The 15,960-nt window shown below is 38.4% G+C and overlaps 1 protein-coding gene across 8 annotated transcripts in view; it reads left to right on the top strand.

The window, feature by feature from the left end:
• The window catches only part of LOC118369425 (calcium-activated potassium channel subunit alpha-1), a 388,748-nt gene that overhangs the window by 289,245 nt on the left and 83,543 nt on the right, over positions 1–15,960 (top strand). For all 8 annotated transcript variants that reach the window (XM_052498738.1, XM_052498744.1, XM_052498740.1 and 5 more), the window contains exons 17-18: positions 9,793–9,879; positions 10,166–10,242. In XM_052498738.1, the coding sequence (XP_052354698.1) occupies positions 9,793–9,879; positions 10,166–10,242 (164 nt within the window). The remainder of the gene's footprint in view (positions 1–9,792; positions 9,880–10,165; positions 10,243–15,960) is intronic.

Below are 15,960 nucleotides of genomic sequence, written 5' to 3'. Positions count from 1 at the left end.
GTTCAAGATTTATCTGTAAATAGTTGTCTCTGTGTTGAGCCATGCTAACCATTAATGCCATTTATATTACTATGAACTTGCTAACTATAAACATGAAGTAGTCACTAACCATACATTACCAAATCCCACCCACCCCAACACCACCAGCACTGTGGACCTTTTATTTTACACTGACAACATTCAACTGAAAATAATGCATTTATAGTAGAGTTGAGTTGTGGAGTTTTTACTACATAATGAAATCACGATAAATAGTCCAGACAAAGTAATGTCTAACCACCTTTTAATAATGTCATATTTTAAACTTGTATTTTTAAACTTTTGCTCAGTGTTTTTGTTGCGTGTTTGCACCTAGACATGGTATGCTTTTCTTTTGCTCATGTCATTCTCAGTGCCATCTAATCTGCATATCTCTCTGATAGTAAAACCATTCTCAGTGCCATCTAAACTGCATATCTCTCTGATAGTAAAACCATTCTCATTGCCATCTAAACTGCATATCTCTCTGATAGTAAAACCATTCTCAGTGCCATCAAACTGCATCTCTCTGATAGTAAAACCATTCTCAGTGCCATCTAAACTGCATATCTCTCTGATGGTAAAACCATTCTCAGTGCCATCTAAACTGCATATCTCTCTGATAGTAAAACCATTCTCAGTGCCATCAAACTGCATCTCTCTGATAGTAAAACCATTCTCAGTGCCATCTAAACTGCATATCTCTCTGATGGTAAAACCATTCTCAGTGCCATCAAACTGCATATCTCTCTGATAGTAAAACCATTCTCAGTGCCATCTAAACTGCATATCTCTCTGATAGTGCCACCATTCTCAGTGCCATCTAAACTGCATATCTCTCTGATAGTAAAACCATTCTCAGTGCCATCTAAACTGCATCTCTCTGATAGTAAAACCATTCTCAGTGCCATCAAACTGCATATCTCTCTGATAGTAAAACCATTCTCAGTGCCATCTAAACTGCATATCTCTCTGATAGTGCCACCATTCTCAGTGCCATCTAAACTGCATATCTCTCTGATAGTAAAACCATTCTCAGTGCCATTTAAACTGCATCTCTCTGATAGTAAAACCATTCTCAGTGCCATCTAAACTGCATATCTCTCTGATAGTGCCACCATTCTCAGTGTCATCTAAACTGCATATCTCTCTGATAGTAAAACCATTCTCAGTGCCATCAAACTGCATATCTCTCTGATAGTAAAACCATTCTCAGTGCCAGAGTCTCAGAGTCCAGATAAAAGCTATGATCCCTTATTGATGTCACTTGTTAAATCCACTTCAATCAGTGTAGATGAAGGGGAGGCTGCAGGTTAAAGAAGGATTTTTAAGCCTTGAGACATGGATTGTGTGCGTGCCATTCAGAGGGTGAATGGGCAAGACAAAAGTTCCTTCGAACGGGGTATGGGAGTAGGTGCCATGCACACCGGTTTGAGTGTGTCAAGAACTGCAGCGCTGCTGGGTTTTTCACACTTAACAGTTTCCCGTGTTTATCAAGAATGGTTCACCACCCAAAGGACATCCATCTAAGTTCACAGAACAGTGTGATGCATTGGAGTCAATATGAGCCAGCATCCCTGTGGAATGTTTTTGACACCTTGTAGAGTCCATGCTTTGACGAAATGAGACTATTATTTTTTTTCAACATTTTTTAAAATTATTATACAAATAACACAGACAGAATAGGTAGAGGGCAAAACATACACAGATCCCCTACCAAATCAAACCCACCCCAAATGTTCCAACAGAGTCCCACACTGAATTGAGGCTGTCCTGAGGGCAATATAATGAAGGTGTTCCTAATGTTTTGTCCACTCAGACTCATAATATCATTTTTCATCTCTCCTTTTATGTTAATAACAACTGTTTGATTTGGGGTTGTTTTCTTGTTGTTTTCAGAAGCAGAAAGCGGTATGCCCTCTTCCTTATCTTTCCCTCCAAACTTCCACCCCACTCCACCACTATAGAGCTGCTGACTATGGGTTTAGGTTCCTAAGGATACTTTCCCAAACCCTATCTGAAAATGGGCCAATTTCTCACTCTATTTTTAATTGTCTTCCTTGTGCCTAATGCACTAACTTCTTTGCAGGCAGAGAGAGGATAGTTGAATTTGACTCGTTTGTTTACTTGTTGATTTGTCTGTGACGTTGTCGATGTGCCCAGGCTAACACCCTTTCCTCCATTTCTACCTCCTGTTTTGAGTTTCTTTCCGTCTCTCGCGTTGTCAGTCGTTCTGCTTAATTTCTTGCTCACTCCAGTTGTTTTTCAGTGTTTTCAGTTAGTCGTAATTGTGTGTATTTGTATTTTTTTCACAGTGTTTCTTTGTTTTAGTGTTATGTTCATCATCAAAACACTACTTCATATTTGTATCGTTTTTGATAGTTTCCTCTCACATATCAGTCAAGAGACACATTGCTGATATCTGAACCCCAGAAGGGTTTATTGATGGATAAGATTATTTTTGATTTGTTGCACATTTTGGTAATGTTATGAAATCGATGGATTGATTATATGTCATTGCAGCAAAACTCCTGTTTTATTGATGATACCAACAGCATTTTGTTATGTCATGTCATATCTTAGTCAAGGCATGGGTCCGTTAACTTTGGATAATTTAACATTTATCCAATGGAATTGCTCAATTTTAGTCCACGTTTTCCATGGGTGCTGCTTCATACTTGTATTTCATCCCTTTCTTACTGTTGTGTGTGTGTCCGTGTGTGAATAATGTGTCCTGTGTGTGTGAGAGTATATGTGTGTATGTATAAGTTGGTTTGTGTGCGTGTGTGAATAATCTGTCCTGTGTGTGTGAGAGTATATGTGTGTATGTATAAGTTGGTTTGTGTGTGTGTGTGCGTGTGTGAATAATCTTTCCTGTGTGTGTGAGAGTATATGTGTGTATGTATATGTTGGTGTGTGTGTGTGTGCGTGTGTGAATAATCTGTCCTGTGTGTGTGAGAGTATATGTGTGTATGTATATGTTGGTGTGTGTGTGTGTGCGTGTGTGAATAATCTTTCCTGTGTGTGAGAGTATATGGGTGTACGTATAAGTTGGTGTGTGTGCGCGTGTGTGAATAATCTGTCCTGTGTGTGTGAGAGTATATGTGTGTATGTATACGTTGGTGTGTGTGTGTGCGTGTGCGTACGCTTATGTAGTGTGTGTCTCATTCACCTTGTTCCCCCATACCTGTGCGTCTCCAAGTAGATGTTATCAAGTGAGGTCACTTCCTGTCAGTTTGGTGTTTACGAAACAATCCAACTGCACAGAAGTTACTGCAACAGTCTGCATCTACGTACCTGTCTCTTTATCTGTACTGCGGTGGCTTGTGTGTTTTACAAGTGTCCTACTCACGCTGTTTGCTAACGGCATGCTATAACACTCCATCACATGGGATGTGTGATGCTTACCTTGTTGCTCACAATATGAGGTTTTGATACAATTTGGGCCTCTATGCATAATTGGGAGAAAATTACATTTTGTTATGTTTCTTTGTTATTAGATCTGAAATTGGTAAATTATGTGAAATCTCAGATTTGGGCAGCAATGTGTTTTTTTGTAGTGGCTTAGTTATTTTTTTATTTTCTCTAAACAGCATGTGAAACGTGAAGCCTGTTTTCTACTCTTGGGGCCGTTCAATCTGATGTAAAGCTCAATAGTGCAACTCTAAACTTAAGTTTAGCAAAATATCATGTTGTTTTGCTGTCGCTATTGATTACAGCTTTATAATTGATCCAATCACCCCCTTATTGTTTAAATATGTTGTTCATAGAGCCCAGAGGAAAGATTTGTATCATTTGCAAATTAGTCTATAGTTTTCATCTGCTCTCAGCTATTTTCTGAGCCTGCATGCACTTTTACACATCTTGTTTGTGTAGACAAGTCTTCTCAAATGTGTCAGTTTTGTACAACAAACTAAAAACGTAAATTTTTCTTTTTAAATTTAAATAGCCAAGTCAGTTAAGAACAAATTATTATTTACAACGACAGCCTAGGAACAGTGGGTTAACTGCCTTGTTCAGGGGTAGAACGACAGATTTTTAACTTGTCAGATTCGATCTAGCAACCTTTCGGTTACTGGCCCAACGCTCTCATCACTAGGCTACCTGCCGTCCCAAATGCAGTAAATGATCAGTTAACTAAAGAGTTGGTCAAGTAAAATAAAGTAGTAGTAAATTAAAGGGTAAATAAAGTACAACCAGGTATTAGTAAGTCAGAGTTGAGCATAAGTAAACACAGGATTGGGAAATGAAATCCTTGGTAAAGTATACTAATGCCTTAGGAAAGTATAATAAAGCCTTAGTACAGTAAAGGGATTGAAAGTAAAGCCAAAGTAAACAGAAAGTAAAGTATTGGTAAAGTAAAGTATTCATAAAAGTAAACTATTTGTAAAGTATTAGTTAAGTTAGTAAGTAAGTGTTAGTATTTCGTCTGGGCTCGGAGACCAGGGGGGTTGTCCCCTGACTGTCGGTCTGTGTGTTCCGTTTGTCAGTCTCTCAGTCTGCACTCCCATCATTGATGATTCCTACCCACAAGCAACCATTAATGAGCTGGGCGTGTGTGTGTGTGTCGTCCACTCTCGTCTCAGTCTAATTCAGGGGGAATGATACAGCCAGTCCGTACAGGCACCCTACACACCATTCAAATCTTCAATATTTCAATATTTACTGTTCAACGTATGTTTGAGGATACAGTAAGGATTAGAGGATTAGAGGGTTAGAGAGAATTTTGAATATGAATATCACTTATCCATTAGATAACATTAGATGGCCATTTTCCCTCAGCTACTTGGTAATTAAATACTTCTCCCTAATTAATCAAAATGGACATGGATAATGTTAAAATAAATTGCATATCACATTTCTTAGCTGAAATACACTAAAGCAGTACTGTAGCAATATTATTTTACTATAACAATACTAGGTTACTATATCAATACTAGTTTACTAAAGCAATACTAGGTTACTATAGCAATACTACGTTACAATAACAATGCTAGTTTACTATAGAAATACTATGTTACTATAGTAATACTAGTTTACTATACCAATACTTGGTTAATAGAGCAGTACTAGGTTACTATAGCAATACTAAGTTACTATAGCAATACTAGTTTACAAAAGCAATACTAGGTTACTATAGCAATACTATGTTACAATAACAATGCTAGTTTACTATAGAAATACTAGGTTACTATAGTAATACTAGTTTACTATACCAATACTTTGTTAATAGAGCAGTACTAGGTTACTATAGCAATACTAAGTTACTATAGCAATACTAGGTTACTATAGCAATACTAGGTTACTATAGAAATACTAGGTTAATGTAACAGTACTTGTTTACTATAGCAGCACTAGTTTACTATACCACTACTAGTTTACTATAGCAATACTAGGGTACTATATTAATACTAGTTTACTAAAGCAATACTAGGTTACTATAGCAATACTATGTTACAATAACAATGCTAGTTTACTATAGAAATACTAGGTTACTATAGTAATACTAGTTTACTATACCAATACTTGGTTAATAGAGCAGTACTAGGTTACTATAGCAATACTAGGTTACTATAGCAATACTAGGTTACTATAGCAATACTAGGTTACTATAGCAATACTAGGTTAATGTAACAGTACTCGTTTACTATAGCAGCACTAGTTTTCTATAACACTACTAGTTTACTATAGCAATACTAGTTTACTATAGCAATACTAATGTAATATAGCAGGAATAGGTTTACTATAGCAGTACTCGGTTAACATAGCAATACTATACTAGGTTACTATAGCAATACTAGTTTACTATAGCAGTACTCGTTTACTACATTTAACACTACTAGTTTACTATAGCAATACTAGTTTAATATAGCAGTACTAGGTTACTATAGCAACACTAGTTTACTATAACACTACTAGTTTACTATAGCTATACTAGGTTAATATAGCAGTAATAGTTTACTATAGCAATACTAGTTTACTATAACACTACTAGTTTACTATAGCAATACTAGTTTACTATAACACTACTAGTTTACTATAGCAATACCAATTTAATATAGCAGTACTAGGTTACTATAGCAGTACTAGGTTAATATAGCAATACTATACTAGGCTACTATAGCAATACTAGTTTACTATAGCAGTATTCATTTATTATATATTCCACTACTAGTTTACTATAACAATACTAGTTTAATGTAGCAGTACTGGGTTACTATAGCAATACTAGTTTACTATAACACTACTAGATTACTATAGCAATACTAGTTTAATATAGCAGTACTAGGTTACTATAGCAGTACTAGTTTACAATAGCAGAACTAGTTTACTATAGCAATACTAGTTTACTATACCAAAACTTGGTTATTATAGCAGTACTAGGTTACTATAGCAATACTAGGTTACTATAGCAATACTAGGTTACTATAGCAATACTAGGTTAATGTAACAGTACTCGTTTACTATAGCAGCACTAGTTTACTATAACACTACTAGTTTACTATAGCAATACTAGTTTACTATAGCAATACTAATGTAATATAGCAGGGCTAGGGCAGTACTAGGTTAATATAGCAATGCTATACTAGGTTACTATATATAGTTTACTATAATGCTATATTTAACTAGTTTACTATAGCAATACTAGTTTAATATAGCAGTACTAGGTTACTATAGCAATACTAGTTTACTATAACACTACTAGTTTACTATAGCAATACTAATTTAATATAGCAGTACTAGGTTACTATAGCAATACTAGTTTACTATAACACTACTAGTTTACTATAGCAATACTAATTTAATATAGCAGTACTAGGTTACTATAGCAATACTAGTTTACTATAACACTACTAGTTTACTATAGCAATACTAATTGAATATAGCAGTACTAGGTTACTATAGCAGTACTAGGTTAATATAGCAATACTATACTAGGCTACTATAGCAATACCAGTTTACTATAGCAGTAATAGTTTATTATATATAACACTACTAGTTTACTATAACAATACTAGTTTAATATAGCAGTACTAGGTTACTATATCAATACTAGTTTACTATAACACTACTAGTTTACTATAACAATACTAGTTTAATGTAGCAGTACTGGATTACTATAGCAAAACTAGTTTACTATAGCAATACTAGTTTACTATAACAATACTAGTTTACTATAACAATACTAGTTTACAATAGCATAACTAGTTTACCATAGCAATACTAGTTTACTATAGCAGTAATAGTTTACTATAGCAATACTAGTTTACTATAACACTACTAGTTTACTATAGCAATACTATACCAGTTTAGGTTAATATAGCAATACTATACTAGGTTACTATAGCAATACTAGTTTACTATAGCAATACTAGTTTACTGTAGCAGTGCTAGTTTACTATAGCAGTAATAGTTTACTATAGCAATACTAGTTTACTATAACACTACTAGTTTACTATAGCAATACTATACCAGTTTAGGTTAATATAGCAATACTATACTAGATTACTATAGCAATACTAGTTTACTATAGCAATACTTGGTTAATATAGCAATACTATACTAGTTTACTATAGCAATACTAGTTTACTATAGCAGTACTAGGTTACTATGGCAATACCAGTTTACTATAACACTACTAGTTTACTATAGCAATACTATGCTAGTTTATTATAACACTACTAGTTTACTATAGCAATACTATACTAGGTTACTATAGCAATACTAGTTTACTATAGCAGTACTAGGTCACTATGGCAATACTAGTTTACTATAACACTTAGTTTACTATAGCAATACTTTACAAGTTTACTATAGCAATACTAGTTTAATATAGCAGTACTAGGACACTATATCAATGATAGATTACTATAACAATACTGTTTTACTATAGCAGTACTAGTTTACTATAACACTACTCGTTTTCTATTGCAATACTATACTATTTTACTATAACACTACTAGTTTACTATAACACTACTAGTCTACTATAGCAGTACTATACTAGTTTACTATAACACTACTAGTTTACTACAGCAGTACTATACTAGTTTACTAAAACACTACTAGTTTACTATAGCAGTACTATACTAGATTTCTATAGCAGTACTGGGTTACTATGACAATACTAGTTTACTATAACACTACTAGTTTACTATAGCAATACTAGTTTACTATAGCAGTACTTGGTTACTATATCAATACTAGGTTACTATAACACTTAGTTTACTATATCAATACTAGGTTACTATATCAATATGATAATACGCTATATAACAACATTTCAGCCTTTATCAGATATTTCCTATTCCTCTGTAGTGTTAGTCCGAGAGGCTGTTCATTCCTTAGCATTCCACTGTCCATTACTAACCCATGTAACAGTATCTAACTGTAGTGTAACACTCACTGTCCAGTAATAACCCAGGTAACAGTATCTAACTGTAGTGTAACACTCACTGTCCAGTAATAACCCAGGTAACAGTATCTAACTGTAGTGTTCGTCCGAGAGGCTGTTCATTCCCTAGCATTCCACTGTCCATTACTAACCCAGGTAACAGTATCTAACTGCAGTGTAACACTCACTGTCCAGTAATAACCCAGGTAACAGTATCTAACTGCAGTGTAACACTCCACTGTCCAGTAATAACCTTGGTAACAGTATCTAACTGCAGTGTAACACTCACAGTCCAGTAATAACCCATGTAACAGTATCTAACTGTAGTGTAACACTCACTGTCCAGTAATAACCCAGGTAACAGTATCTAACTGTAGTGTAACACTCACTGTCCATTACTAACCCAGGTAACAGTATCTAACTGTAGTGTAACACCCACTGTCCATTACTAACCCAGGTAACAGTATCTAACTGTAGTGTAACACTCACTGTCCAGTAATAACCCAGGTAACAGTATCTAACTGTAGTGTAACACTCACTGTCCATTACTAACCCAGGTAACATTATCTAACTGCAGTGTAACATTCACTGTCCAGTAATAACCCAGGTAACAGTATCTAACTGTAGTGTAACACTCCACTGTCCAGTAATAACCTTGGTAACAGTATCTAACTGCAGTGTAACACTCACAGTCCAGTAATAACCCAGGTAACAGTATCTAACTGCAGTGTAACACTCCACTGTCCAGTAATAACGCAGGTAACAGTATCTAACTGCAGTGTAACACTCACAGTCCAGTAATAACCCAGGTAACAGTATCTAACTGCAGTGTAACACTCCACTGTCCAGTAATAACCCAGGGAGCAGTATCTAACTGACTGCTGAGGCTGCAACCACTCCATAACAACAACATTTTAAATAATTTCTGACCCCCCCCTTCACTCCTCCTACCTCTGCCCATACATCCACTCCAGAACCATGGTGAAAAAGAGAAATAATTCAAATTGACCAACCAACTCATGCTGTTGTGCATTCTGTCGATCTGTGTGATTAGCCTCAGAGAAGGTGGCCAAACATGGAAACCAGGTGTTTTTCCACCACACTATACCACTATACCACCTCCATACAGTGGCATGTAGAGCGTTTACAAAACTTCCATTATAACTACTCTCCAAACTAAACAACTGGAGACTGCAGAAGCTGTGATTTCATTGACCAATCCGATCAGGCTGCTCCAGCTCGCTGGTCATTGTACTGTAGCTCCAGCCAGAGGGTTGATGATGTGTGTGTACCATTCCTCTTGATTAGCGCGTGAGTGTGACTCTAACGACCATAACAGCTTCTAAAGAGTGTGATGTCATCTATCTCCCATTACCCAGCATCCTCATCAACCCGGGGAACCACGTAAAGATGCAGGAAGGAACTCTGGGGTTCTTCATCGCCAGTGATGCCAAAGAAGTAAAGAGGTAATGGCTATCATCCCACCATCACGGAAAAATACAGAAAATGCCACAGGAAAAGTCTGTTTAAAGCCTTACCTGGGTTTTCTGTGTTCATTCTCTTGGTGGCTAAAAGGAGATTAGGCATTCAACTTCTCTAAATATATTGTTAAAAATAAAGGTTTCATTGGTAAAAGTAACAGCCAGCTGGTAAAAGCCAACTCCCAGGTCAACCTGGTGAAATGGATCAAACTCACAAGGTGTGTTGCAAACTGAGATGATACATTTCTATGCTGCTGTTTTCTCCCCTCAGAGCATTTTTCTACTGCAAAGCTTGTCACGATGACATCACAGACCCCAAACGGATCAAAAAGTGTGGCTGCAAACGACGTGAGTACACCCACGCCCTGCCCACAACACAATCACTCACCCCTCTTATGACCCTCCTCTCCTCCCAACCCCTCCCCCACATCCCACTGTCGCTGAATTAGGATTAGGATGTGCTATATGAATGATGTCATATCCCTCACTGTTTCTCATAGGAATATCATTTTACAGCTATAACTATATTGTTTTGCTATTATACACTTTGAAATGGAAATTGTCCCAGTGATGACCTTGAGTCCCATTTGAAAGTGTAATAACTGTGATCACAATTCCTCAACCTTCATTGTGGTATAATCCAAAATCAATGCATGATAATATTATTTATTAAATCCAAAAGAAGTACAAGCAACATTCTGCACATTTAGTTTGATTTTTTAATTTCATGACTAAAACATGTAACCTGATCATGTTATGTATCATAATGACAAAACTAGTTAGAAGGGTGGACTGAAGTCTGGAGGCGGAAAGGGACCGAGAGAGAGAGAGTTTTCAGTGTGCTAATGATGGAGTGAGTTTGATGACAGAAGTAGCTGAGCAGACGAGGCTAGGCTGTCAGGTCACCATAGCGACTCTGTAATATGGGCAGAGGTATTGACCTCAGTCAGGTGGAATAATAAATGAACCAATGGCGTCCCTCTGCTCAGGGTTCATGGGGTCAGACAACCACATACCCTATTGGTCAAACAGAATCAGAACACCGTAATGGTCCAGGCATACTACCATAAACTTCTGCCAGCGGGGGATGACTTGGAACATGACCCTTTTTCTCAACTTGTGCTTTTGATCAGACTGGGAATTAGAGAATGTTTACCAGGGTTGGGCTCAATTTCTTTTCAATTCAGGAAGTAAACTCATTGAGGAAAATAATATACACTAAGTCGTATTTTCAGTCTACTTCCTGAATAGACTGAATTTAACAGCATTAAGGGCCTTATTACTATCTGACCTACATGGGCCCTTGTCCCAACATGTTAAATAGTTCCACCTCCTGCAGTCTCCATACATCTAGAAAGGTCAGCAACAATTACAGTAAGCAGCCTACGCCCAAACAAACACACAATCTCCACTCTGCTTTCCCTTTGTGTCATCTCACTTATTCAGACTAAAGGCCTGGTAGTTTGTCAGGTAGAGAGAACCAGAGACCTGTATTGTCTGATTATCACTATAAGGCCAAACGGAGGCAAGCTGAGCTGTACTGGGCTGGCCTGGTTACACATCCGCCACAGTTTCTGCAACCGTGCTGGAATGGACAATGTGAAAATATATATCTGAGCCAGCACTGTACGGTTTGGGTTGGCCCCATAGTGTGAATCAGGCATTGGTCCAATAGATTTACTGTACCTGAAACGAGACAGTTCTATTGTAGATTATTTTAGTTTCTGTGTCTCTGTTGTATTACCAACAGGAGGGCCACATTTAGAGAGATGACAGTTCCATTACTAGAATGAATGTTTGTCTTCTGTTAGTTCTGTTTAGTTTCTGTTGTTGTTTGTTTTGTCAAAGTGTTTATGACCATTGACATGTTGTTGATGTTATTTCCTTCCCCTGCTGCCGGTGGGAAACACCACTACTTTATTTAACCATCTCTGGTAGTGATTTACTGTGAGTAAAAAAACATGGGTTCCCTCCTACCCAGAGTGCAGTGCGAGTGTCTCTTCTCTTTCTCTGCCAGCTGTATTCTATGTTGCATGTTACCGGTGTAGCGTTTGCATCCTTCTCCCCGCCTCTCATCTTTACACTGTCCTGCCTCAGACCAGACCTGAATTCAGCAGAACTCAAACTCACACATACATCTGATTATCTAGTCTGTCTCCTCATAGGCTCATAGTCTAGCCCGGCCTCTGACTCCCTTAGTATGACAGAGTGTGATTTTATTATAGGAGAAGTGCATGAACTCTCTTCGACATTTTTGCCTCAATATTATATTAGAAACCCAATCCTACGCCTTGTGTCTTCAGCTTTCCATGAGTCCTCCTTACCCTCTCTAATGACACGCACTGAGTAAGTTGAAAATGGAATGTCAAACGCAGATTGATATTGGTAATGTTAGTCATGGATTTCATGGATTTAAGAGAGACATCATGAGGGGGGGAGAGAAAAAAATAAAACCATTTAGATTCAAATTAATCTTCTCACTCTGAAGCTATTTTTTTACACTGTTGTATTTTCAGAAAAGCGTAAAGTGTTCTTGTGGGAAGTTCTGGAAATGATTCAGCTCAGCAAGCAATGTCTCCAAAACACAATCAAAACCATCTGGTTGTACCCCCCTCACCGTCCACTCCCCTCGCTGCTTTTAGTTCCCCTCCCCACCCCCAGTACTTCTAGCCCCACTCGCTGCTCCCCAGTTCTCTGGTACCCTGCCCAGCTCCAATCGTACCACTACCCAGAGTTCACCAGTGCATTAAGAATTGAAATATTGTCGCCCCCAGCCCCACTGTAATTCATTTCAAATCTAGATGGTCGCCAGGGCCTTTTTTACTTGCTGTCATCAGTGCCCTGCTTTAACTGTACTGCGCGCTTCATTGCTGTACTGCTAGTTGGCCACTAGGTGACGATGTCTTGCCATAGTCCTGAATGTAGCCTTATCGAAGGAAACTGACACTGAGGTCCTCAGAAACCTATTCAGCAATAATATTATGAGCAACAGGGTGTGTTTCAGTCATAGACACAGAATTACTAGAATGGTAAAAAAAAGGCCCTTAGACCACTGTAATTGAACTGGAACACTCATCACAGACCCATTGATTTGAATGGAATGACTGTTCTGGTAATACCTTTTCTATGGTTACAGTAAACAGTGAAAGGGATCATTTCATTAACTCTTGGCTGTGTTTTATGGTGTTTGGTGTTTTGGTTTGGTTGAGATGTGTCTGAACACAAAGTGAGTCTTTCGAGGAAAAACTTTTCTTTGTGTTACACATTCCTCTATTTACATTTGTGCTTTGCAACATGATACAATAACTGGATGAAAGTCATAAAAGTGGCTTTAGTTTATTTAAAAAAACATTTTATATAAGTATCCATGTTATCCATGTTATTACGTTATTAAGTTTGATTTACTATTCAAAGTCAACACGGCTCATCACGTTCTTGCTAAATAGGGTTGTCTTTCACTTTAGAGGACCAGTGACCATAAGTATGAGTTCCATTCGGACATCCTTCTCACTATTGATATTCAACTTGACTTCTGTCTTTGTATGTTTTGTCTGGTGGAATGTTGACTGTGACATATGAAAACAAACTGACAGCGTAGTGGTGTGTGTGTGTGTTAACAATCACCTTTCTTTGACAAAATGTACACAGACAGTCATGTTCATGTTGACTCTTGTGGTGAAGAATGTCCTAAAAGGGACACCGTAGTAGGCTAGATCAGGGTAAAGGGTATGTGTGAAGTCATTTGTTCAAAAACATTGTCATGTTGTGTCGTGTTCTCCATCTCCTCCTCCCATCTCTTGCTAGCCAAAATTACCACGACACGTACTGTGTTCAACTGAATACCCACCGAGAAAAAAACTCAGAAGTAAAATTCAGAGTTCAGCATGAAAACAAACAAATAATATAGTTCAGCATGAAATTACACTCACTGCTCGCATCTGGCATGCCTCCAAACTTTTTCTGCTCTGTAAATAGGTACCCCACTCCACACCCTTTAATCACTATGATCTCTCTATGCATGCTTATGAATGTTTATAAAGCACTTGTGCATGCTGTTTATAGGACACACAGACCCTGATGGGGCCAGGCCTCGCTCTCCATTCTCTCTCTGGCTACAAACCCTCCTAGCCACATATGGTTAAAACAGTAAAGGTAGTTCTCCCCAGAGAGAGGGAGAGAGTGTGTTTCTGTGATCGTGTTAGTGTGAGTTGGTGAGTTTGCATCCTGGGACAGAGATAATGAGAACCAGGGACTGTTGTCTGTCACTGAACCAGAGCCACAGCAATCTAGAACGGCTTTCACTACCTACCGCTCCTCCTGGGGTTAAGATCTTGACACATATATACACACACACACGCTTCAAATGTGTGATATACATCATGTACATGCGCAGTAATTTGCAAATACAGTGCATTCGGAAAGTATTCAGACCCCTTGAGTTTTTCCACATTTTGTTACGTTACAGACGTATTCTAAAATTGATTTTTTTTTATCCTTGTCAATCTACACACAATATACCCTATAATGACAAAGCAAAAATAAATAAATAACATGCCTTATTTACTTACGTATTCAGACCCTTTGCTATGAGACTCTAAATTGAGCTCAGAGGCATCCAGTTTCCATTGATCATCCTTGATGTTTCTATAACTCCATTGGAGTCCACCTGTGGTAAATTAAATTGATTGGACATGATTTGGAAAAGCACACACCTGTCAAAGCAAAAACCAAGCCGAGGTAGAAGGAATTGTCCGTAGAGCTTCGAGACATAATTGTGTTAAAGAAACAGATTGGGGAAGGGTACCAATTTTTTTTTCAGCATTGAAGGTCTCCAAGAACACAGTGACATCAATCATTCTTAAATGCAGAAGTTTGGAACCACTAAGACTCTTCCTAGAGCTGGCTGCCCGGACAAACTGAGCAATCGTGGGAGAAGGGCCTTGGTCAGGGAGGTGACCAATAACCAAATAGTCACTCTGACAGAGCTGTAGAGTTCCTCTGTGTAGATGGGAGAACCTTCCAGAAGGACAACCATCTCTGCAGCACTCCACCAATCAGGCCTGTATGGTAGAGTGGCCAGGCGGAAGCCACTCCGTAAAAGGCACATGATAGCCCACTTCTCTCTCTTGGGGCGAAGGTTCACCTTCCAACAGGACAACGACCCTAACCACACAGCAAAGACAACACTGGAGTGGCTTCGGGACAAGTCTCTGAATGTCCTTGAGTGGCCCAGCCAGAGCCCAGACTTGAACCCGATCGAACATCTCTGAAGAGACCTGAAAATAGCTGAGCAGCGACGCTCCCCATCCAACCAGACAGAGCTTGAGAGGATCTGCAGAAATGAATGGGGGAAAATCCCCAAATACAAGTGTGCCAAGTTTGTAGCGTCATACCCAGGAAGACTCGAGGCTGTAATTGCTGCCAAAGGTACTTAAACAAAGTACTGAAGGTCCTGAATACTATATATATTTTTAGAAATTAGCAAACATTCTTATATTTTACTTTGTGTTTATTTAACCTTTATTTAACGAGGCAAGTCAGTTAAGAACAAATTCTTATTTACAATGACGGCCTAGTAACAGTGGGTTGACTGCCTTGTTCAGGGGCAGAACGACAGAACGACAGTTACCTTGTCAGCTCGGGGATTCGATCTGGCAACCTTTCAGTTACTGGCCCGACGCTCTAACCACTAGGCTCCCTGCTCTAACCACTAGGCTCCCTGCTCTAACCACTAGGCTCCCTGCTCTAACCACTAGGCTCTAACCACTAGGCTCCCTGCTCTAACCACTAGGCTCCCTGCTCTAACCACTAGGCTCCCTGCTCTAACCACTAGGCTCTAACCACTAGGCTCCCTGCTCTAACCACTAGGCTCCCTGCTCTAACCACTAGGCTCCCTGCTCTAACCACTAGGCTCCCTGCTCTAACCACTAGGCTCCCTGCCACCCCTCTACGGACCATTGCTTTGTTGCTTTGTCATTATGGGCTTTTGTGTGTAGATTGATGAGGGAGTAAAACAACTTTAGACATTTTACAATAAGGCTGTAAGGTAACAAAATGTGTAAAAAG

Source organism: Oncorhynchus keta, chromosome 36 (genome assembly GCF_023373465.1).
Source record: "Oncorhynchus keta strain PuntledgeMale-10-30-2019 chromosome 36, Oket_V2, whole genome shotgun sequence".
Lineage (NCBI taxonomy): Eukaryota > Metazoa > Chordata > Actinopteri > Salmoniformes > Salmonidae > Oncorhynchus > Oncorhynchus keta.
The sequence above is the reverse complement of the archived record's forward strand: the minus strand, read 5'-3'. Positions and strand labels throughout refer to the sequence as shown.